The following is a 26,094-nucleotide window of genomic DNA, read 5'->3' as shown; positions in this document are numbered from 1 at the left end:
GGGTCTATCGAAGCACCCATTCATTGAACAAGGGTCTATCGAAGCACCCTTTCTTTGAGAAAGTGTCTATCGAAGCACCCTTTCTTTCAGACAGGACCTATGGAAGCACCTTTTCTTTCAGAATGGATCTGTCGAACACCCTTGCTTTTAGAAAGGGTCTATCGAAGCACCCATTCTTTGAGCAAGGGTCTACCGAAGCACCCTTTCTTTGAAAAAGGGTCTACCGAAGCACCCTTTCTTTCAGAAAGGGTCCATCGGAGCATCCTGTTTTCAAAAATATTCTATAGAAGGGTCTATCGGAGCATCCCTTCTTTTAGAAAGGGTCTATCGAAGCACCCCTTCTTTCAGAAAGGGTCTATCGAAGCACCCCTTCTTTCAGAAAGGGTCTATCGAAGCACCACTTCTTTCAGAAAGGGTCTATCGGAGCATCCCTTCTTTCAGAAAGGGTCTTTCGGAGCACCCCTTCTTTCAGAAAGGGTCTATCGGAGAACCCCTTCTTTCAGAAAGGGTCTATCGGAGCACCCCTTCTTTCAGAAAGGGTCTATCGGAGCACCCCTTCTTTCAGAAAGGGTCTATCGGAGCACCCCTTCTTTCAGAAAGGGTCTATCGAAGCACCCTTTCTTTCAGAAAGGGTCTATCGAAGCACCCTTTCTTTGAAAAAGGGTTTATTGAAGCACCCTTTCTTTAAAAACGGGTCTATCGAAGCACCCTTTATTCGAGAGACGGTCTATCGAAGCACCCTTTTTATTCAGAAGGGGTCTATAAAAGCACCATTTTTATTTAGAAAGGGTCTATAGAAGCGCCCTTTTTATCCAGAAAGGGTCTATCGAAGCACCCTTTTTATTCAGAAAGGGTCTATAGAAGCACCCTTTTTATTCAGAAAGTGTATATCGAAGCACCCTTTTTATTCAGAAAGGGTCTATAGAAGCATCCTTTTTATTTAAAAAGGGTCTATAGAAGAACCCTTTCTTTCAGAAAGGGTCTATCGAAGCGCCTGTTCTTTCAAAAAGGGTTTATCGAAGCACCCTTTCTTTGAGAAAAGGTCTATCAAAGCACCCTTTCTTTGAGAAATGTATATCGTGGCACCCTTTCTGTTAGAAAGGGTCTATCGAAGCACTCTTTCTTTCAGAAAGGATCTGTCGAAGCACCCTTTCTTTGAGAAAGGGTCTATCAAAGCACCCTTTTTTCAGAAAGGTCTATCGAAGCACACCTTTCAGAAAGGGTCTATCGAAGCAACCTTCTTTCAGAAAGAGCCTATCGAAGAATCCCTTCTTTAAGAAATTGTCTTTCGATGCACCCTTTCTTTGAGAAAGTGTCTGTCGAAGCGCTCTTTCTTTTAGAAAGAGTCTATCGAAATTGAAATGTTGGTACCTTCCTATTTCCGGAGTTTTAAAGGTTGAGGTCACAACCGAAATGGATTTAAATTTGGTTTTTAGTCTTCGTTGGGGGTACACAACTTTCTTCCAGAAATTTGTCGGTATAGGTCCACGCCTTAGTATAGCCCCTATAGAACGGGTACCTCCCTATTTCGGGTGTTTTTAAGGTTATGGCCTCAATATTCAACCGAAATGGCTGAAATTTGGTCTTTATTTGTCGGTATAGGTCCCCGCCTTAGTATAGCTACCATAGAAAGAAATTTGGTATTTGGTCTTCATTTGGCTATTAAACGTTCCATATGAAATTTGTCGGTATAGGTTCAATCGTTCATATAGCCCCCATAGAACCCGATTTTCGGTATTTTGAAGGTTTTAGCCTCATAATCACACCGAAATGGCTGAAATTTGGTACTTAGTCTTCGATGGAGGCAAAAGCTTGTTTGACTAAAATTCGGTATAGGCCCCCATAGAATGGTACTTCCAGATTTTCGTAATTCTGAAGGTTGTGACTTCAATATCTCACCGAAAGACTGTAATTTGTTATTTAGTTTTCCATGGGGTTATAAAATATTCCAACAGACAATTATCAGTATAGGTCCGCGGGTTCCTACATCGTAGCCCCCTCATGGAACGATACCTCCAGAATTTCGGTATTTTGAAGGTTAGCCACATTGTTTTGTCGAACTTGCTGAAATTTGGTAGTAAGTCTTGTTCATAAACGAAAGGAAACTAAAGGCCTGCGTACATAAGCTGCCTTACCTGCTTACATTGCTTACTTATGATAAAAGAATAAAAAAGAAAAGGGCAACCCAGTTCGAAATTTCCTCGCCCTTCTTTATTCTTTTATTTTAATTATGTCAAAAATGAAGCAGGAAAGCAAGGTAATCAGGCAGAGCAGCTTATGTACGCAGGCCTTAATTGTTCCATTTTACTTCAATACAACTCATGTTGGAGGGTATAACAAGTTCGGCCTGGTCGAAGTTAAGTCCGTTCTTACTTGTTCTTATTGCTTACAAGTTCTGCAGCTTTTTTGATTGCAAAGATCTCAGCTTGGCATTTACTAAAATTTTCCTTCAACTTCAACTATTAAAGCCTAGGTTGAGGCATTGCTATAAACGCCTGCTTCTGTTGCAGTTTCCATCTTAGAACAATCTCCACACGGTGTCGAGGTGGAAAGTTGTGGGTCCAGTAGACCTGGCAAACTACCGATAGTCCGACTATCGTTTTGATTGCTGTCGTGAAAGAAAATACCTCTCTTGGTACATTCATATTCTACGTTAATTCTTTGTCCCGTTTGTTGCCGAGATACATTATAGAGTAGTCTGTCGGCATAGGTTTTTCAAAGATGGCTTCAGAAAGCGTCAATATTACACCTTAGCCTATTGTTAGGCTTTGATGAAACACTGATGATGAAATGTTAGTAGATTAGTAAGCATTATTACATGTTTTAATTTTTATTTTTATTATTCCTTACAAAAATAAAAACAAACTATTTCTTATTCTCTCAAGGCTGTAAATAGCAATGACAACTTCAACAATTGCAACAATTACAACAACGACAATATGTAATCGTTATGAAAATAGCAACAAGTTTTTTTCCTACTTTTTTCGCAAAAAAAAAACAGAAATAAATAAAAATCAATCCACATACAAATATGGTATTCAATGTCAAACAAGCCAAGCCAAACGAAACCGGCGGTGAAATTATCATTTTCTGTTTAAACAAAAGAAAGACAAATCGCCCAGACGAGCCGTAAACGACGGGGTCGTTGGGTGGGGGGCTAGTTAAATAGGCAGTCAGACAGACACACACAAAAACAGATTGGAAATAAACTACTCGTGCCCCGCAACAGCAACAACAAATATGCGGTAGCAAAAAACAACATAAACTGTTTTTCAAACCGTTATACAAATTGAAATCGATTTTTAAGTCAGCCGTTTAATCCAAGTTGAGAATTGTTTGTAAGTGATTTGTTCAGAAACAGAAGTGTAAAAATTGTTTGGTTAATTTTTCGAAAGTTCAAAATATTTGCTGGTGTCTTCTGTTCATTCCACACTGTTGCAGTTTTCGATTTGAAAGTAGTTAAATTTGAATTAGCATTTTTTCGCTTAGTTGTTGACCCCCAGAGCCCTAAAATGCCAACAGAAATAATCATTTAGTTTCTTTGACTACTAAATGCCTGGCTTTTATGGCAGTTTTTAAGAAATAAGGTTAATAAGTCTGAAAGTGTTAATGGTTATAAGTAATTTAGTAACTAATTGTTTAGTATCTTATTGCCCTCAACGATCATTGTTAATAACTTTCATAATTTTAAATACCCGTGCAGAGCTAAACTTCCATTTTACCTAAGCTGAAAACAGAACAAGTGTTTTTATTTGGGCGCTTTGTGTTGCCAAATAAAAAGAAACAATGCGTTGCATCGATACAGGTTGGGAACGCATTCAATGTCTTTGGCAACACTCACGCATATATCGTTGTGATTAGAATAACAATTCTCGGAACTCCTTGTTAATACAGTATATAGACTCGGCTAACTCTGGGTAGGGTACAAACTGGAAGCTGTGAGTATGAAAAAGATTCCCTGTAGTAGGGTATTGTCAGCATGGGTGCCACATCCCTATGGACTCTGTACGTGTGCTGACAATACCCTACTACAGGGAATCTTTTTTCATACTCACAGCTGCCAGTTTGCACCCTTCCCAGAGTTCTCCGAGTCAAGGAGTTCCAAGAATTGTTATTCTAATCACAACGACAGTGAATGTGTTGCCAACCTGCATTAATGCATCGCATTGTTTCTTGTTATTTGGCAGCACAGAATTCCATCCAACCTCCAAACAAGCGCATTGACAATTATCAGCCACGGACCAGGGTCTTGTCATCGGGGTGTCAATAGACTATTAGACAATAAGAATATCTAAGAACACATGAGAGCAAACCGCTTTTGGCTCTGGGTTAGATAAGAATTCGCTTCACACCAAGGTGGTAGAAAATCGTAGACAGCACCACTTCTGCATCACTGCAAAGAACTTTAGCGGAGTAGATGCAAATTGGCTGTAAGTATGAAGAAGATCCTCTGATGGAGGGTAATGTCAGCATAAGCGCCATCGATTCTACACGAATACTGACAATACTTCGTAGGCAGAATCCCAACATCCTGACAAATGCATGTAATTATCAGTCACACTCCGTAGTATGGGTGTCAATAGACACTCAGGGACAAGAATACCTAAGAACGTGTGAGAGCGTGACTGAATTTTGGTCTACGGTTGGACAAGATTTCGCCTCGCGCCAAGACAGTAGAAGATAATAGACAGTAACTACTTCACATAAAGCGGATCAATCTGCATCACTGCAAAGATTTTATCGGAGGAGATGAAAACTGGCGGCTGTGAATATCAAGAAGACCTCTATAGGAGGGTGTTGTGCATAAGTGCCATCGGCTACACGTATATTGACAAAACTTGGTAGGCTGAATCTCAACATCCAGATAAGCTAATGGAAAATTATCAGCCTCAGTCATCAGTGTACTTTCAATAAACACTTAGGGACAAGAATATCTAAAAACGTGTGAGAGCGTGACTGTATTTTGCCTGATGCCTGACTGACAATGCTTGGTCGGGAGAATTCCAACCTGCAGATAAGTACATCGAAATTTATCAGCCACATACCAGAGAATAGGGGTCTGATCAGATTGCAATAGGCACTCGGGGACAAGAATATCTAAGCAAACTACAATTTGGCCTGTATTGCAAATTCCGCCTAACATCAAGGCAGTAGAAGATCATAGGCAGTAACTACATCACAAGAGCTGGGGACTGAGACAACAGGTCATCCATTCGATTTGTACCATCATCGTACAACCAATTCTTTCTTATGGAGTTCCGGTGTGGTGAAGTGCTTTGACCGAGACATTGCATTTTCGTAAATTAAATAGTGGCCAAAAAACGTCATTAATCCTAATCTCCGGTGCCACGAAGAGCACTCCACAGGCTACCTTCAATGTGTTACTTTATCTCCGTTCATTGGATCTTGTAGCGCAAAAGTTTGCATCCAGAAAACACTTCGGCTGAATTTAGGGCGCAAATCCGAATATGAACATGTTGCGGTCCTACGGCGAATAGAAATACAATAGGATGTTTTTTTCTAGTAGAATGCTTTTTTCCAAACCCAAATTTGTATCATTCTTATGGCTATACGCGCGGCAAATGTTAGCTAACTACCTCTAAGGGGTGTTTAAGGCAGCTCCTCAGGTGACACCATGGGGAGGTCAGTGTCCATTTGAGATGAGAGTGGGATTAAGATAAGTCCTGGCCTTTGCAATGTTATTGATGGTCAGGACCGTTGCTTGGTATCTCCTACGTCACTTTCACCTCACCTCGAGACTGTATAGAGATTTATACATATGGTTTTAAGATGGAAACTGGAACAGGAGCAGGGATACCTTCAACCTACGACTTTCATACAAGTTGAACGAAAACTGAATTGTCTTCCAAGTCGGAATCTTTGCAACAAAAAAGCTGTTGAACATATAAGCAATATAAAAAGGAACATAATTGGACCTGAGACTATATACGTCGATAGTCAAGCAAGCGACCCTTTAATAACTCAGGTCCTACAATCGTATCAAGTCTGCGGCAGTTTTGGATTATAAGAACGCCTTGAAGATCGTTCCGAAATCGACCGAAATAATTTCGGAACCAAATTTCGAAACGAATTCGATTCGATTTTTTCGATTTTTTTTAGAATAAAGTCCTTGGAAAATTCGAAAGGGACATTTATGTTCGACATTACGTTTGGAATTTAGAATGAAATCTGAACGAAATGGGAGAACATTAACTCCACTATAGGGAGCAACACCAGCGAACTGCGTATGTTTGTGAGGTTCTCCATCACCCGCAAATACCATGTTTCGCAGACGATCTTCGATAGGCTGCCATCGATTATCGCTAATATTTCCATCGGTGTCAGTTCTATTGATGACGTTGACTTGAAGCTCGTCTGAAACCAGTGGTGGATTGGCGATCTTCTTTTCGGCAGAACAACCCATGAGATGAGATCCGGAAGATACCATATGGCTTTGGTTAGCTTGTAACGTTACTGACTACATTGTGGAGTACTCAATACATTGAAGAACGATTTTTTTCGGAAGGTTGTCCCTTCCCAAAGTTCGCCACTGCTATCTACTGCGTAAAGAAGGAATTCCTTTTTCTCACAGCAGATAACCTTAACCCTATAAGAAGCAACACTACCGAACTGCGTATGTTTGGGAGGATCCCCCCCCCATTACCCGAGAATACAATGTTTCGAGGACAATCGTCGATAGGCTGTCATCGATTATCGCTAATATCCCCATCAGTGTCAGCTCTATTGATGACGATCACTCGAATCTCGCCTGGAACCAGTTGTGGGTGGTGTTCTTATTTTCGGCAGAGCAACCCGTGAAATGAGATCCAGAAGATACCTTGTGGATTTGGTTAGCTTGTGAGGCTACCTTGGCAGTGGTATATTTCCGGCTCTCAGTCTTTTAATAACAGACAGATCAGATAAAGGGTTTGTAGTCCTGACTCGGATTGGGCCTCTTGGCCTTCAGGTGTGGTTCCTACGTTGACCTAACTCTTCTCCCCTTATTCTTCGGTGGAAAAGGGTTTTTTTTTTAGTTGAAACCACATGTCCAGATATAGAGACCAAATCTAAGGTACCCCAAGATTATTGATGACGATCACTCGAAGCTCGTCTGGAACCAGTTGTGGGTGGTGTTCTTATTTTCGCCAGAGCAACCTGTGAGATGAGATCCAGAAGATACCTTGAGGCTTTGGTTAGCTTGTGAGGCTACGTTGGCAGTGGTGAATTTCCGCCTCTCAGTATTTTAATAGCAGGCAGATCAGATAAAAGGTTTGTAGTCCTAACTCTGCTTGGGTCTCTTTGCCTTCAGGTGTGGTTCCTCCGTTGACCTAACTCTTTTCAGCATATTCTTTGGTGGAAAAGTCTTATTTTTGGTTGAAACCACATGTACAGGTATAGAGACCAAAACTAAGGTACCCCAAATATATTAATGACGATCACTCGAAGCTGGTCTGGAACCAGTGGTGAGTTGGTGATCTTCTTTTCGGCAGAGCAACCCGTGAGATGAGATCCAGAAGATACCTTGTGGCTTTGGTTATCTTGTGAGGCTACGTTGGCAGTGGTAAATTTCCGGCTCTCAGTCGTTTAATAACAGGCAGATCAGATAAAAGGTTTGTAGTCCTGACTCGGGTTTGGTCTCTTGGCCTTCAGGCGTGGTTCCTCCGTTGACCTAACTCTTTTCAGCTTATTCCTTGGTGGAAAAGGGTTATTTTTGGTAGAAACCACATGTCCAGTTACAGAGGCCGAATCTAATTTACTCCGAGTCTATTGATGACGATCACTCGAAGCTCGTCTGGAACCAGTGGTGAGTTGGTCATCTACTTTTCGGCAGAGCAACCCGTGAGATGTGATCCATAAGATACCTTGAGGCTTTGCTTAGCTTAAGAGGCTACCTTGACATTGGTATATTTCCGGCTCTCAGTATTTTAATAGCAGGCAGATCAGATAAAGGGTTTGTAGTCATGACTCCGGTTGGGTCTCTTTGCCTTCAGGTGTGGTTCCTCCTTTGAGCTAACTCTTTTCAGCTTATTCTTTGGTGGAAAAGGCTTATTTTTGGTTGAAACCACATGTCCAGTTATAGAGGCTGAATCCCATTTACTCCGAGTCTGTTTGACCGAAATCCGTTTCAGAAAATTTGGAGTACGCCCACGTGACTGACTGTCTGGTTGACTATTGCGCACAATAATTCTTCAACGGATCAACCGATTTGGACCAACCGTTCTAAACTTACTTCAAGTTCTAATATGGGCTATATTGGCGCACTTTTTGGACAACTTCCCGCACAAAAGGAATGCCATTGGAACTGCGAAGTGAACGAGATAGTTCCATATAGTTCCTTTGGCACAACTGTAATTCGATCACACTCTTGTCACCGCCATCCAAGGTTTTGGAGTGTCTACTGTTTACCTAGCATGGTTGAACATATTTCTGCAACACAATGGGGGTTATCATGAACGTGACTGTTTTCACTTTCTCCCTTAAGTTGCAACGGCGGAAACACAAAACTCACGGGAAAATTTTATTCATGATAACCCCAAATATCAGGAGACCTAAACCATCTACCGTCCAGGGACCTGATGGAATTTTCAAAAGTTCAAAAATTTCTTTTAGCAGCAATTCTGACGATATTGGTCAATAGGTCAGTGATTCCAGAGATTTCGAAAATGGCGAGGATAATTCCGCTACTAAAACCTCACAAGCCACCTAGCAAAGGCGATTCATATCATCCGATTTCCCTCTTGTCACTGCTAGTCAAGGTTTTGTAGTCTCTACTGTTATCTAGCAAGGCTGAACATATTTCTGCAGAACAACAACAACAGCATTGCAATCGCCTTAAATTAAACAAGACCTGCCCGAAGGACGATAGTTGTAGCCCTAATGTCTTTTTGCGACATCTGCCACATTACCTAGTTGAACGAAGAAAGAAATTTCTACCAGACTTAGATGAGGTTCTATTATGGACCCAATCGGTCCACCCGTCCCACACAAAATTTCGAAAAAGTTCAGTTTAGGAGCTACTCTCGAATCGCCTTGCGTTTTGTTGTAACAACTTGTATTCACTGCCCCCCATACGTACAAGTTTCATCAGGGGCCGTGTAGTGGTTGGAGCGCAAGATAACTCTCGAACGGATCTTCCGATTCGGTCCAAAATGTGGCCTTCGTAATATTTTGTGCAAACTTAGTGTAAGTTCGAAGATAAGCCATATCGGTCCACTCCTTCAGGTACCTCCCCAAAGAAGTTCAAAAATGTTCGGAAAAAGTGTGCGCATGATAACACTCTTGATGGGAGTGACCAATTTGGTCCAAACTTTACACGTCTTAATATATCTACCAGATATAGATCAGGTTCGAATATGGACTATATTTGTCCACTCCTTCGGGTACCTTCCACACAAAATTTTGGATAAATTCACTTTAGGACCTGTTCTCGAATCACTTTTTGTAGAAGCAACTTGCATTCGCTGCCTCAATTACGACAGTAAAAGTTTTTTCAGGGGCAAGCCCATACTTCTTGAGAAAACAGCCCCAAATTTGTATAAAACCCCTTATTGCACCATATGTAATGGCTGGAGAGCTCGAATCGAATACTGCGTTCATCAACACTTTGGATATCTTAATATTTCCTCGAATATAAGATGAAATTCGAAGGTGGTGCTTATAGGTCCAATCCTTTCGGTACCTCCCTCACAAAAGTTCGAAAATATTCGCTAAATACATAAGTTTTTTTTTTGGAAACAAAGTATTTCAATCCACACAGGCTGAGGGTATATCTCTGTCGGCAAAGCCGAATGATACTTTTTTACTCTTTCGGTGTCAAATTCCCTCAATGTAATAATGGCTTACATTTCCTGAGCAGTTTAGCCATGAATAACTTCTCTACAAGTGGTGTCGCATGAAACGCCGTTCGGAATCGTCTATAAAAGTAGGTCCCATATCATTGAGCCAATATGAATCGGGGTGCACTCATTGATACGAAAGAAATCCCGCCTCGGATTATTTAATGTTTTGACACCCCAATGCGCCGTCTTACTGTGTACCTGATTTTTGTTCCAATAAAACAATGTTTGGGTACTGTTTGCGGTTTTATAACCAAACCAAACTTTGCCCGCGTTTGTTATGAGAAAAGTGTGTAATTCAATATTTACCCGTGCCAAATGCTATTTTTAGCTTTGGGGGGGATTTTTTTGTTGTTGGGGTTTTTCTTCGGCACGGTTTACGGCGTCTGTGAATTTAACACCTTTTCGTTGTTGTTGCTGTTTTTGTTTTCTTAGGGTTATCAACGATACCAATGCCGCCACAGTTGTTGTTTTTGTCGATTTAATTCTTCTGTTTGTTTTCGGTGTTCCATGTAAATAATAACTATTTACGTCAATTTCTTTTGTTGTGGCGAAATAAAAAAAAAAACAGTAAATAAATATCTGAATATCAGTTTCATTAGACAGGCTCCAAGCTTAAAGTACTGTGTTTCAATACTCTTTGCAAAGTCATGATGATCATAATTAGAAACGTAGAGAGGGGGAGTATGTAAATGTTCTAACAATTGGCGAGGAACGGAAAAGTTTTACCTGCATTGAAGGTATAAGGCAGGGAGGTTATGGAACAAAACAACACATTTTAGTTGTAACGTCATTTACTTTACAAATTGTTGTAAATTTGTGTAGTGATGTAAACAAAAAATTGTTGGCGCAAAATTTAATACTGCCGTTTTGAGAGATCTTGAAGAAAGACGTAAACGGTTGGCTGATGTTAGAGGGGAATTACATGTAGTCAGTCACTTGGGATATTTCAAAAGGCGTTCTAACTATTTTTACGAATGTTAAGTAAAGAAGAGGAAAATTAATGGACTAATTTGGAAAAATGGAATAGAAAATGTTAATGGGCCACCATTTTGATTTAATTTTTGCACAACTTTAGCTTGATAGTGTAATACTGCCATAACTTTTGATTAACAATTTTGTTAATTATTGTTACTGCTGATGTAAACACGCTATCCTATTAATGCTTATTTCCACTGGCTTCTAAAACAAGTATATTGGGCATTGTACCATTCAGTTCACAGATAATAGGCCTGTTGGATAACTTCGCAAGTAAGAAGTATTTGCAAGTTCTTGCAAGTACTTGCAACTACTTCCCATTTCCCTTTTACTGAACAAGTTTGTTATCCAACAGCATTTTGTAAAAGTTTGTACAAATTTGTACAAACTTTTGGTTGTCGAACAGACCTATTGACTAGTATTTATTAGAAACCCCTTTGGTGTAAATGTTGTTTAACATATCGTCTTCTCATTCTCCATTGATCATTTATGAACTTATGCTAGGTTTACATTTACGAAATCCACTCGATTTCAAGTGTCAATTCCATTGCTCAAACGTGAAATGAAATCTAATCTGAAATCCATTGGATTTAATTTGACGTTTAACCAATGGAATTGACAGTTGAAATCGAGTGGATTTCGTAAATGTAAACAAAGCATTACGATCAATTTTGTTGTACAAAAAATTTTGTTTTGTAAACTGTCCCAACATTTCTAATTTAAAGTGTGTTAAGGTCTGTCTGACTGATTTAAAAATTCCACAAACGTTTTCAATTGAAATGTTAATAACCTAAATTTTTTTGTTTTTAGAAAACAATGACGTATTTACATTTATTGATGGGGAATACTCACTACGTCATTAATCGAACCTGTAAATTTGTTTGATTGTTTGACAAGAACGTGTAATAAATCTAAATATATCGCTTTTTGTAACGCCGTTTGTAATTTATTCATATTGAAATAATTGTACTGCCATAATTAAATGATAATTAAATAGAAATTATACAATATTTATCTATTAAACGCCAACTAACTATAATTATTTGAAATTAATGTAATTTATCATGCAAAGATTTGAATTAATATTTTATGAGGTTGACTATAACAAAAAAGGGCCATAGAAGGAGTTCCATAAAAATAGAAAATAATTTCTGACCTTATTTTGACTGATTGACCCAAATATACATGGAACAATTCGAAAAATTAGGATACATGTACATTAGGGTGTCCCCAAAAATATTTGATCCTAACGCCCTATATACGAAGTATTATTACGGCCGATTAATGATAAAACATGCCGGCGGAGCAACATTTGTTCACCGTTATAAGGGGCAATATGAAAGCGTGGACCTGTACAGACAAATTTCTGGCGAACAGTTTTATATCACATTGAAGACTAAATACCAAATTTCAGCCATTTTGGTGGAATATTGAAGCCACAACCTTCAAAATACGGAAAATCGGGAGGTACCTCTCCATGGGGGCTATATGAAGTAGACCCATACCGACAAATTTACAGGGGAAGTTTAAGTACCCCAACGAAGTCTAAATATCAAATTTCAGCCATTTCGGTGGAATATTGAGGTCACAATGTTGAAAATACCGAAAATCGGGAGGTACCGCTCTATGGGGGCTATATGAAGGCATGGACCGATATATACCATTTTCAATACCAACCATCCTGCAAGTAATAAAAACTTCTGTACCAAATATTGACTCTCTATCTTTAAAATTGCGAGCTGTATCTTGATTTCAACAGACAGACGGACGGACAGACGGACATGGTTAAATCGACATAGAATTTTATGCTGATCAAAAATATATATACTTTATAGAGTCTCCGACGAACATTTCGATGTGTTACAAAGGGAATGACAAATTTTATTATACCCTCCATATGGTGCATGGCAGAACTACCAGGTAGTGGTATCACACCAGCTGATCGAATGTGAAAAGTCAAATCCCTTTATAGAAAAATTATTTTTGTTGTAATTTCACAAACAACATAAAGAAAGTTTTGACATAACATATTCAAAATTTTACGATGCAACTACCTGGGTAATTGTACCATGATATGGTGGAGAGTATAAAAATGCCAATTGACACCATTTTATCTCCAAGTAGGGTTTCTAAGATGTCCTATATTCTGTAGACCCCCCCCCCCCTATGGAGAACACGTACTCCGTAGAAGACCCCTACGGTGGTCTCCATCCGTAGGAGATCCATACGAAAGTCTCCTGATCCATAGAAGATCCTTACGAATGTCTCTTATTCTATAGAATAACCCTACGGAGTTTTTCTCTCCTATTGAAGACTTCTACGGAAGTCTTGTATTCTTTGGAAGACTTCCATGGAAGTCTACGGAGGTTTTTTAAATCTTTAATTCTATAGAAGTCATCTACGGAAGTCTTCTATTCTATAGCAGGCATCTGCGGCTGTCTTCTATTTTGTGGAAGATTTATGGAGGTATTCTATTCGATAGAATACTGCTACGGAGGTTTTCTATTCTACAGAAGGTCTTCTATTCTATGGAAGGGACATACGGAGATCTTCTATTGTATAGTAGACACCTACGAAGGTTTGTATTCTATGGAAGAATTTTATGGGTGTCTTCAATTCTATAGACGACTGCTACAAAGTTTTTTTTCCTATTCTACAGAAGGTCTTGCATTCTATAGAAGAAACCTATGGAGGTCTTCTATTTTATGAAAGGCACCTACGGAGATATATTCCATAGAAGATCCCTACAAAGGTCACCTATTCTATAAATGACTCCTACGGTGGCGTCTATTCTATAGAAGACTACTAGGAAGGTCTCCTATTCCATAGAAAACCCTACGAAGGTCTCCCATCCCAGAGAGGATGCCTATGAAGGTCTCATACTTTATAGAGGCCTCCTACTTCGTAGAAGACCAAGGCCGGGGGCCTCCTACTTCGTAAAAGACCAAAGTCTACTACTGCTCTGCTCTACAGAAGACTTCTCGGAAGGTATCCTATTCCATACAAGGTCCCTGGAAGATTCTTAGAAGATCTACTGTTCTACAGAAGACCCCCAGGGAGGTCTCCTATTCCATAGGAGAACCCCACGAAGGTTTCCTATTCCATAGAATATCCCGTAGGAGTCTTCTATTCTATAGAAGACTACTAGGAAGGTCTCCTATTCCATAGAAAACCCCTACGAAGGTCTCCCACCCCAAAGAGGATCCCTATGAAGGTCTCCTGTTTTATAGAGGCCTCCTACTTCGTAGAAGACCAAGTCTACTATTCTAGAGGATACTCCTATGGGAGTCTTCTGCTCTACAGAAGACTTCTCGGAAGGTCTCCTATTCCATAGAAGACGCATACGAAGGTTTTCTATTCCATAGAGATCCCTGAAAGATTCATAGAATATCTACTGTTCTACAGAAGACCCCCAGGGAGGTCTCCTATTTCATAGGAAAACCCTACGAAGGTTTCCTATTCCATAGAATATCTCTACGAAGGACTCCTGTTCTAAAGAAGACTCCTATCGAGGTCCTCTATTCTATAGAAGACTCCTACGGAGGTCTTTTTTCTATAGAACAATCCAGCGGAGCTCTTCTAGTCATTAGAAGACTCCTAAGGAGCTATTTTAGTCTAGAAAGGACTCCTACGCAGCTCTTCTATTCTATTCAAGATTCCTATGGAGGCCCTTTAATCTGCATAGGATTCTAAGGGAGCTCTTCTAGTCTATAGAAGACTCCTACGGAGTTCTTCTAGTCTATAGAAGACACCTATGGAGCTCGTCTAGTCGATAGAAAAGTCCTATGGAGCTCTTCTATTCTATAGAAGACTCCTACGGAGCTCTTCTAGTCTATAGAACACTCCTACGGAGCTCTCCTAGTCTACAGAAGACTGCCATGGAGATTTTCTAGTCTACAGAAGACTTCTACGGAGCTCTCTTATTCTATAGAATACTCCAATGGAGCTCTTCTAGTCTATAGAAGACTCCTACGGAGTTTCTCTAGTCTACAGAAGATTCCTATGGAGTTCTTCTAGTCTATAGAAGACTCCTACGGAGTTCTTCTAGTCTATAGAAGACTTCTACGGATTTCTTGTAGTCAATAAAATACTTCTACGGAGCTCTTCTAGTCTATAGAAGACTTCTACGGAGCTCTTCTAGTCTAGAGAATACTCCTACGGAGCTCTCCTATTCTATGGAAGACTTCTACGGAGTTCTTCTAGTCAATAGAAGACTCCTATGGAGCTTTTCTAGTCTACAGAAGACTGGCATGGAGCTCTTCTAGTCTATAGAAGACTTCTACGGAGCTCTTCTAGTCTAGAGAATACTCCTACGGAGCTCTCCTATTCTATGGAAGACTTCTACGGAGTTCTTCTAGTCAATAGAAGACTCCTATGGAGCTTTTCTAGTCTACAGAAGACTGGCATGGAGATTTTCTAGTCTACAGAAGACTCCTACGGAGCTCTTCTAGTCAATAAAAGACTCCTATGGAACTTTTCTAGTCTATAGAATACACCTACGGAGCTCTTCTAGTCTACAGAAGACTCCTATGGGGCTCTTCTAGTCTATAGAAGACTCGTACGGAGTTCTTCTAGTCTATAGAATACTCCTACGGAGCTCTCCTATTCTATAGAATACTTCTACGGAGTTCTTCTAGTCAATAGATTACTCCTATGGAGCTTTTCTAGTCTACAGAAGACTTGCATGGAAATGTTCTAGTCTACAGAAGACTCCCACGGAGCTCTTCTAGTCTATAGAAGACTTCTACGGAGCTCTTCTTGTCTATAGATTACTCTTACGGAGCTCTCCTATTCTATAGAAGACTTCTACGGAGTTCTTCCAGTCAATAGATTACTCCTACGTAGCTCTTCTAGTCAATAGAAGACTCCTATGGAGCTTTTCTAGTCTACAGAAGACTGGCATGGAGATTTTCTAGTCTACAGAAGACTCCCACGAAGCTCTTCTAGTCTACAGAAGACTCCCACGGAGCTCTTCTAGTCTATAGAATACTCCTACGGAGCTCTCCTATTCTATAGAAGACTTCTACGGAGTTCTTCTAGTCTATAGATTACTCCTACGAAGCTCTTCTAGTCTATAGAACACTCTTACGGAGCTCTGCTAGTCTACAGAAGACTGCCATGGAGATTTTCTAGTCTACAGAAGACTCCTACGGAGCTCTCCTATTCTATAGAATACTCCTACGGAGCTCTTCTATTCTATTCAAGATTCCTATAGAGCTCCTCTATTCTATTCTCCATAGGATTCTAAGGGAGCTCTTCTAGTGTATAGAAAACTCCTATGGAGCTATTCTAGTCGATAGAAGACTCCTACGGAGCTCTTCTAGTCTATAGAAGACTCCTTTGGAGCTCTCTTAGTGCATAGAAGACTCCCACGGAGCTCTTCTAGTCTATAGAAGACTCATACGGAGCTCTTCTAGTCTATAGAAGACTCCTACGGAGCTCTTCTAGTCTACAGAAGACTCCTCCGGAGCTGTTGTAGTGCCTAGAAGACTCCTACGTAGCTCTTCTAGTCTACAGAAGACTGCCATGGATCTTTTCTAGTCTACAGAAGACTCCTATGGAGCTCTCCCATTCTATAGAATACTCCTACGGAGCTCAGCTAGTCTATAGAATACTCCTACGGAGCTCTTCTAGTCTATAGAAGACTTCTACGGAGCTCTTCTGGTCTATAGAAAACTCCTACCGAGCTTTTCTAGTCTATAGAATACTATAGAATACTCCTACGGAGCTCTCCTATTCTATAGAATACTCCTACGGAGTTCTTCTAGTCAATAAAATACACCTACGGAGCTCTTCTAGTCTATAGATAACTCCTGTGGTGCTCTTCTAGTCTATAGAAGACTCCTGCGGTGCTCTTCTGGTCTATAGAAGACTCCTACGGAGCTCTTCTACAGAAGACTGCCATGAGATTTTCTAGTCTACAGAAGACTCCTACGGAGCTCTTTTAGTCTATAGAAGACTCCTGCGGAGATCTTCTAGTCTATAGAAGACTCTAACGGAACTCTTCTAGTCTATAGAAGACAGCAACGGGGCTCCTCTGCTCTATAGAAGACTCTTACGTAGGCCTTTTATTCTGTAGAAGACCCTTCGGAGGCCTGCTATTCGATAGAAGACTCCTTCGGAGGCCTTCTATTCTATAAAAGACTCCTTCGGATGCCTTCTCTTCTCTAGAGAAGACTCCTTCGGAGGCCTTCTATTTTGTAGAAGACATCTACTACGTCGGTCTTTAATCAATCCCTCATAACACGTAGAATAGTGTAATAAGTGTTCAAAATTCACTTCATACAAAATTAAAAATAAACAACATGATCGCAATAATTACTTGAATTCGTGGTCTTGATTTATTTAATTTTTTTGTTGATATTTCCTTCAAAAATTCCAATAATTATTTGTCAGGCGCAAAAAATAAAATCGACACAAAATCAGACCAGTCAAGTTTTTTTTTATAACAAAAAAAAAAAAAAAAATACTTCCAAACACGTACTTGAACTTGTGTTGCTTGAAATTGTTGTTGTTGTTATTCTTATTTTAGTGTTTTAAGCACTTTGAAATACAACAACACGAGTCACAACAATGCCAGTTGAAAAAAAAGATTGAAATCAAAATAGTAGTAACCCAAAAGCAGTTAAAAACAATTAGTAATGAAACCTCATAAACCAGTTGTTTGTCTGTCATCGGATAAGCTATAGTCTTCTACAACAGCTAAAGTTTCGTATTGAAAAAATAATTTGCTAACATTTTCAAGAAAACTTACAAAATTATTTTAGAAAATTTATTAGAAAATATCTTTTGCAATTTCTCTTAAATATTCTTTAAAACCGAACATTCGCACTGTGAGGTATAATGTAATGTATCACGACAGGACGTGTTATTAAGAAAATCATGTCAAAAGTAGGCAAGTGCTGGAATCTGCTGCATTCAATGACAAAAGCACGTGTCATTATCCCCCGTTTCTTTTTTAAGGTGTCTGATAGTAGGTTTACATTGTAAAAGATTGAGTAAATCTAATGGATTTTAAATTGTATATTCCATTGAAAGTAAAGGAGGCTAACTAGGAAAAATAGCTCGAATGTAAACATGCTATGAGGCCGTAGTGGGTCAGGCATTTCGAATCGAAAATTTACCTACTACCACCTTCATATATTTTTAAAATATATTCTAAAGAAAACTATATTCCAAATGCTTCGATGGTAGGGTACAGGCCATATAAACTCCATGACAATAACAAATATAACCCACAAGTCTATTCGATTTTTTAATACCCACCTGATGAAGCAAAAAAATTAAAAATTGGAAACAATTTGCACGCAATTTAAAGCCAAAGCAATGACTTCGTAATTTGTTGTTCATTGTTTTTGTTGTTGTTTTATTAAATTTGGTATCCGGTATTTCCCACTTCGTTCGGTCTTTGTGTCACACAATCACACAAGTAGTAATCGCCAGGTAATTGTTTGGAAGTTTTTTGTTTTTGTCACCTGTTCGTTCGTATTCTCTCGACCAACCGGTTTTTCGAGCATCACTAATAATTTTATGCATGCTCTTGGCATTCCCGCTGCCATGAATTACGAACCTGATTGAAAGAAAATAGAACCTGTTGTCAAGCAACAAAATATCTCAACTTTGTTGTTATTTACAAGTTCAACTTACTTGTATTTGTATTTGTTGTTATTTGTTTTTTAGTTATTATTTTGATATTTATTTCTGTTCTTCGATCTATTACGTCCGGGGAATTTTCTGAGAATTAAGACGTTGTCTCACGCTCACGTGTAGTGTAAATATGAAATCAATACTCGTAAATAATGATTTCAGACGAAAACGAACCGAGGGTCCATTACTTCATTACTTCACTTAACGTGATTAGGTGATGCTAATTGAAATGTTTTTATTTGTTGCAAAAATAATCGTTAAATATTGTTGTTGCTACCTTTTTCCAGCATAGCTTGTTAGATAAACAATTCCACGAAATAATGACGTTCATGTTTTGATTGGGAATGACGTTAAAGAAATTTTATAGTTCAGTGAACTAATGTGTTAATACCTCATTTCAAGAAATTATTCTATAGAAGACCCCTACGGAGGTCTTCTATACCATAGAAGCCCCCTGCGGAGGTCTTCTACGGAGGTCTTCTATACTCTATAAGCCCCCTACGGAGGTCTTCTATTCTATAGGAGACCCCTACGGACGTCTTCTATTCTATAGGAGACCCCTACGGAGGTCTTCTATTCTATAGAAGACTCCTACAGAGGTCTTCTATTCTATAGAACACCCCATACGGAGGTCTTCTGTTCTATAGAAGACCCTTACTGAGATCTTCTATTCTATAGAAGACACCTACGGAGGTCTACTATTCTATATAAGACCCCTACGGAGGCCTTCTATTCTATAGAAGACCCCTACGGAGTTCTTCTATTCTATAGAATACCCTAGAAGACCCTTCTATTCTACAGAAAACCCTACGGAGGCCTTATATTCTATAGAAGACCCCTATGGAGGCCTTCTATTCTGTAGAAGACCCCTACGGAGGAGTTCTATTCTATAGGAGACCCCTACGGAGGTTTTCTGTTCTATAGAAGACCCCTACGGAGTTCCTCTATTCTATAGAAGACCCCTACGGAGGTCTTCTATTCTATAGAAGACCCCTACGGATGTCTTCTCTTCTATAGAAGACCCCTACGGAGGTCCTCTATTCTATAGAAGACCCCTGCGGAGGTCTTCTATTCTATAGAAGACCCCTACTGAGGTCTTCCATTGTATAGAAGACCCCTACGGAGGCCTTCTATTCTATAGAAGACCCCTACGGAGTTCTTCTATTCTATAGAATACCCTAGAAGACCCTTCTATTCTACAGAAAACCCTACGGAGGCCTTATATTCTATAGAAGACCCCTATGGAGGCCTTCTATTCTGTAGAAGACCCCTACGGAGGTCTTCTATTCTATAGAAGACCCCTATGGAGGCCTTCTATTATGTAGAAGACCCCTACGGAGGAGTTCTATTCTATAGGAGACACCTACGGAGGTTTTCTGTTCTATAGAAGACCCCAACGGAGTTCCTCTATTCTATAGAAGACCCCTACGGAGGTCTTCTATTCTATAGAAGACCCATATGTAGATCTTCTATTCTATAGAAGACCCCTATGTAGATCTTCTATTCTATAGAAGACCCCTATGGAGATCTTCTATTCTATAAAAGACCCCCTATTCTATAGAAGACTCCTACAGAGGTCTTCTATTCTATAGAACACCCCATACGGAGGTCTTCTGTTCTATAGAAGACCCTTACTGAGATTTTCTATTCTATAGAAAACACCTACGGAGGTCTACTATTCTATATAAGACCCCTACGGAGGCCTTCTATTCTATAGAAGACCCCTACGGAGTTCTTCTATTCTATAGAATACCCTAGAAGACCCTTCTATTCTACAGAAAACCCTACGGAGGCCTTATATTCTATAGAAGACCCCTATGGAGGCCTTCTATTCTGTAGAAGACTCCTACGGAGGAGTTCTATTCTATAGGAGACCCCTACGGAGGTTTTCTGTTCTATAGAAGACCCCTACGGAGGTCTTCTATTCTATAGAAGACCCCTATGGATGTCTACTCTTCTATAGAAGACCCCTACGGAGGTCCTCTATTCTATAGAAGACCCCTGCGGAGGTCTTCTATTCTATAGAAGACCCCTACTGAGGTCTTCCATTGTATAGAAGACCCCTACGGAGGCCTTCTATTCTATAGAAGACCCCTACGGAGTTCTTCTATTCTATAGAATACCCTAGAAGACCCTTCTATTCTACAGAAAACCCTACGGAGGCCTTATATTCTATAGAAGACCCCTATGGAGGCCTTCTATTCTGTAGAAGACCCCTACGGAGGTCTTCTATTCTATAGAAGACCCTTATGGAGGCCTTCTATTATGTAGAAGACCCCTACGGAGGAGTTCTATTCTATAGGAGACCCCTACGGAGGTTTTCTGTTCTATAGAAGACCCCAACGGAGTTCCTCTATTCTATAGAAGACCCCTACGGAGGTCTTCTATTCTATAGAAGACCCATATGTAGATCTTCTATTCTATAGAAGACCCCTATGTAGATCTTCTATTCTATAGAAGACCCCTATGTAGATCTTCTATTCTATAGAAGACCCCTATGGAGATCTTCTATTCTATAAAAGACCCCTACGGAGGCCTTCTATTCTATAGAAGACACCTACGGAGGTCTTCTATTCTATAGAAGACCCTTACGGAGGTCTTCTTTTCTATAGAAGACCCCTTCTAAAGTCTTCTATTCTATAGAAGACCCGTGCGGAGGTCTTCTATTCTATAGATGACTCCTACCGAGGTCTTCTATTCTATAGAAGACCCTACCGAGGTCTTCTATTCTATAGAAGACTGTACGGAGGCCTACTATTCTATAGAAGACCCCTACGGAGGCCTTCTATTCTATAGAAGACCCCTACGGAGTCCTTATATTCTATAGAAGACCCCTACGGAGGCCTTCTCTTCTATAGAAGACCCCTACGGAGGCCTTCTATTCTATAGAAGACCCCCACGGAGGCCTTCTATTCTATAGAAGACCCCTACGGAGGCCTTCTATTCTATAGAAGACCCCTACGGAGGCCTTCTATTCTATAGAAGACCCCTACGGAGGCCTTCTATTCTATAGAAGACCCCTACTAAAGTCTTCTATTCTATAGAAGACCCGTGCGGAGGTCTTCTATTCTATAGATGACTCCTACCGAGGTCTTCTATTCTATAGAAGACCCTACCGAGGTTTTCTATTCTATAGAAGACTGTACGGAGGCCTACTATTCTATAGAAGACCCCTACGGAGGCCTTCTATTCTATAGAAGACCCCTACTAAAGTCTTCTATTCTATAGAAGACCCGTGCGGAGGTTTTCTATTCTATAGATGACTCCTACCGAGGTCTTCTATTCTATAGAAGACCCTACCGAGGTTTTCTATTCTATAGAAGACTGTACGGAGGCCTACTATTCTATAGAAGACCCCTACGGAGGCCTTCTATTCTATAGAAGACCCCTACGGAGGTCTTATATTCTATAGAAGACCCCTACGGAGGCCTTCTCTTCTATAGAAGACCCCTACGGAGGCCTTCTCTTCTATAGAAGACCCCTACGGAGGCCTTCTCTTCTATAGAAGACCCCTACGGAGGCCTTCTATTCTATAGAAGACCCCTACGGAGGCCTTCTATTCTATAGAAGACCCCTACGGAGGCCTTCTATTCTATAGAAGACCCCTACGGAGGCCTTCTATTCTATAGAAGACCCCTACGGAGGCCTTCTATTCTATAGAAGACCCCTACGGAGGTGTTCTTTTCTACAGAAGACCCCTACGGAGGTCTTCTATTCTATGGAAGCCACCATACGGATGTCTTCTATTCTATAGAAGACCCCTACGGAGGTCTTCTATTCTATGGAAGCCACCATACGGATGTCTTCTATTCTATAGAAGACCCCTACCGAAGTCTTCTATAGAAGACCCCTACCGAAGTCTTCTATAGAAGACCCCTACCGAAGTCTTCTATAGAAGACCCCTACGGAGGTCTTCTATTCTATAGAAGACCCTTACGGAGATCTTCTCAGTGTTGTACTCCCCCTCAATTTCAACGCCATATTCTGAAACGTGACAATGCCATATGCCAATTCCCTATGGAGGTCTCCTATTCTATAGAAGTGTCCTACAAAGCCCTTCTATTTTATAGAAGACTCCTACGGAGCTCTTTTGTTCCATAGAAGACTTATACGAAGGTCTCCCATTCTGTAGAAGACTTGTACTGAGGTCTCCTTTTTTTATAGTAGACCTATACGAAGGTCTTCTATTTATTGAAGACCGCTAAGGACATCTTTCTTCTATTCTATAAATTTAAATCTTGTTCTTATAAATACTACTTTGGCGGTCTATAAACTCTCTTGGCACCGGTAAGCCCAAACAGCAGTTTAAAATCTTCCACGAAACTCCTCCGATGTTTGCATAGTCCCAACGAATTCCAACAAAAATATCATTTTTAAAAAAATGAAAATAAATTTTATTTTTACAGAAAAATATCGTCAATAAAAATCGGATAAACCAGAAATCTCAACTATGGAACTTACTGGAACTTGTTCCGAATTCAAAGAAAATCTACCACAAAACGAGGATACAAAACTTAACAGCAATAACGCGAAACACACAGAACGTGTTAAACCCTCTAAATATTGCCACAACATGGAGACAAGTACAACAACAACATCAGTAAAAAATCCCACACCATCCCAGGCTACGGCGGGGGCAGTTAACACATTCACCTCTACCACCACAACGACAACAACATCTTTACGCAAAAAACGCCTACAGAGACAAAAATCCACAGTTTATAGCGGCGATGAAACTGAATATGCCGCCGACTTGGAAGAAGAAGAGGATGATGAAGAAGATGAGGGTTATAGTCCTGGAGCCAGTGACAGAGATCTTAGCCTACCCATTGCCTCGAATTTATCCAATCAAAAGAAAAAGCAGGTTCGTTTCCGTAACAAACAACAAAGTGAAAGTTCGCTGCAGATCAAGGGCGTGGCAGCGGCAGTGCAGCATCATGTCCCCTTGGATAAGACACCTTCATCATCGTCGTTAACATCATCGCTGAATTCTTCCACGGGTACCAACTCCAGTGTCATTATGAGTCATGAGCGTCGCTTGAAATCGGATGGGTCCTTCGATTCCATTTCCGAGTTGCCTCAGTGTTGTGGTACTCCCCCTCATTTTCAATTTCAACGCCATATTCTGAAACGTGACAACTCCATACATTCCGATTCAAGTCGTTATTCCAGTGTTGATAGTCTGCTAGAGGCCCGCAAACCAGATCCTGAAGCCATACTCATCAATTTGGGGTTTGGTCCCGTGAATTCCGACGACATTCTCTCAAGAATACCCAAGCGGTTCCTCAAACCCTCCCAGGTGCGTGGTATCGATACAGAGGCTTTTATTAAACGCATCCAGTTGGCCCACACTTTGGCCGACCACAGTGTCTTGGGCTATAGGGGATTGACCGGCAACCCAGATGCTCCACCCTCACATATTGTGGCAAAAATCATGGAACGTTTTGAGGTAAACGAAAGGAAGAAGTCGCTAACATCAATGGAATTGAAATTGAGATAGGAGAGGAGAAGAGAAAAACAATGTGAATGCTCTACCCAGGAGCCACAACCTTGCGCCGTCTCAGTGTTAAAACGCCATTTCGTTATGAAGTGTACAGGATATTCCTGTTTTATTTTGTGATCTTTAGTTTTGTTTTCGTTTGATTTTCTTGTTTAATTGATAAAACCTAACCCTAACTCACAGCTGTAGTTCTAGTCTAGTTGCTAAGTCTGATATTTAAGTGAATTGAAATGCCTTATTTTGCAGAAGGAGAAAAGAGAGAGAGAGAGAGAGAGAATAATTGCCAGTCAATTTCTTGTACTTAAGCTCTAAGCTTTAAAAAACAATTTGTTACTTAATTTTTAACATAGATTTTGTAAGAAATATTTTAATAAAAATACTTTATCTTAAATTGTTGTGTTATTTTTTATGAAGGGTTGGTTTACGGAGGTCTCCTATTCTATAGAAGCCTCCTACGGAGGTCTTCTTTTCTATAGAAGCCTCCCACGGAGGTCTTCTATTCTATATAAGCCTCTTACGGAGGTCTTCTATTCTATAGAAGCCTCCAACGGAAGTCTTCTATTCTATAGAAGCCTCCTACGGAGGTCTTCTATTCTATAGAAGCCTCCAACGGAGGTCTTCTATTCTATAGAAGCCTCCAACGGAGGTCTTCTATTCTATAGAAGCCTCCAACGGAGGTCTTCTATTCTATAGAAGCCTCCAACGGAGGTCTTCTATTCTATAGAAGCCTCCAACGGAGGTCTTCTATTCTATAGAAGCCTCCAACGGAGATCTTCTATTCTATAGAAGCCTCCTACGGAGGTCTTCTATTCTATAGAAGCCACCTACGGAGGTCTTCTACTCTATAGAAGCCACCTACGGAGGTCTTCTACTCTACTAGAAGCCTCCAAAGGAGGTCTTCTATTCTATAGAAGCCTCCAAAGGAGGTCTTCTATTCTATAGAAGCCTCCAAAGGAGGTCTTCTATTCTATAGAAGCCTCTTACGGAGGTCTTCTATTCTATAGAAGCCTCTTACGGAGGTCTTCTATTCTATAGAAGCCTCTTACGGAGGTCTTCTATTCTATAGAAGCCTCCCACGGAGGTCTTCTATTCTATAGAAGCCTCCAACGGAGGACTTCTATTCTATAGAAGCCTCCAACGGAGGTCTTCTATTCTATAGAAGCCTCCAACGGAGGTCTTCTATTCTATAGAAGCCTCCAACGGAGGACTTCTATTCTATAGAAGCCTCCAACGGAGGTCTTCTATTCTATAGAAGCCTCCAACGGAGGTCTTCTATTCTATAGAAGCCTCCCACGGAGGTCTTCTATTCTATAGAAGCCTCCAACGGAGGTCTTCTATTCTATAGAAGCCTCTTACGGAGGTCTTCTATTCTATAGAAGCCTCTTACGGAGGTCTTCTATTCTATAGAAGCCTCCAACGGAGGTCTTCTATTCTTTAAAAGCCTCTAACGGAAGTCTTCTATTCTATAGAAGCCTCCAACGGAGCTCTTCTATTCTATAGAAGACTCCAACGGAGGTCTTCTATTCTATAGAAGCCTCCAACGGAGGTCTTCTATTCTATAGAAGCCTCTTACGGAGGTCTTCTATTCTATAGAAGCCTCTTACGGAGTTCTTCTATTCTATAGAAGCCTCCCACGGAGGTCTTCTATTCTATAGAAGCCTCCCACGGAGGTCTTCTATTCTATAGAAGCCACCTACGGGGGTCTTCTACTCTATTAGAAGCCTCCAAAGGAGGTCTTCTATTCTATAGAAGCCTCCAACGGAGGTCTTCTATTCTATAGAAGCCTCCTACGGAGGTCTTCTACTCTATAGAAGCCTCCTACGGAGGTCTTCTATTCTATAGAAGCCTCCTACGGAGGTCTTCTATTCCATAGAAGCCACCTACGGAGGTCTTCTACTCTACTAGAAGCCTCCAAAGGAGGTCTTCTATTCTATAGAAGCCTCTTACGGAGGTCTTCTATTCTATAGAAGCCTCCTACGGAGGTCTTCTATTGTATAGAAGCCTCCCACGGAGGCCTTCTTTGTATAGAAGTCTCCCACGGAGGTCTTCTATTCTATAGAAGCCTCCAACGGAGGTCTTCTATTATAGAGAAGCCTCCTACGAAGGTCTTCTATTCTATAGAAGCCTCTTACG

At 40.4% G+C, this 26,094-nt stretch overlaps 1 protein-coding gene and 1 long non-coding RNA gene across 8 annotated transcripts in view; one reads left to right on the top strand and one right to left on the bottom strand.

The window, feature by feature from the left end:
- Positions 1-24,352, top strand: part of olf186-M (Ki-ras-induced actin-interacting protein-IP3R-interacting domain olf186-M) — an 85,435-nt gene extending 61,083 nt beyond the window's left edge. For all 7 annotated transcript variants that reach the window (XM_073992666.1, XM_073992668.1, XM_073992662.1 and 4 more), the window contains one exon: positions 22,868-24,352. In XM_073992666.1, the coding sequence (XP_073848767.1) occupies positions 22,912-23,961 (1,050 nt within the window). In that variant the 5' untranslated portion in view covers positions 22,868-22,911 and the 3' untranslated portion in view covers positions 23,962-24,352. The remainder of the gene's footprint in view (positions 1-22,867) is intronic.
- On the bottom strand, positions 5,692-22,861 carry LOC141406718 (uncharacterized). Its single transcript, XR_012413487.1, has 2 exons — positions 18,462-22,861; positions 5,692-18,384 (listed from the first exon to the last, which is right to left on the bottom strand). It is a non-coding gene; the product is annotated as an uncharacterized lncRNA (long non-coding RNA).
- Positions 24,353-26,094: the final 1,742 nt, after the last annotated feature.

This window comes from Musca autumnalis, unplaced genomic scaffold (assembly GCF_047663935.1).
Source record: "Musca autumnalis isolate F117 unplaced genomic scaffold, ASM4766393v1 scaffold_5, whole genome shotgun sequence".
Lineage (NCBI taxonomy): Eukaryota > Metazoa > Arthropoda > Insecta > Diptera > Muscidae > Musca > Musca autumnalis.
This window is presented reverse-complemented; position numbering and strand designations above follow the sequence as displayed.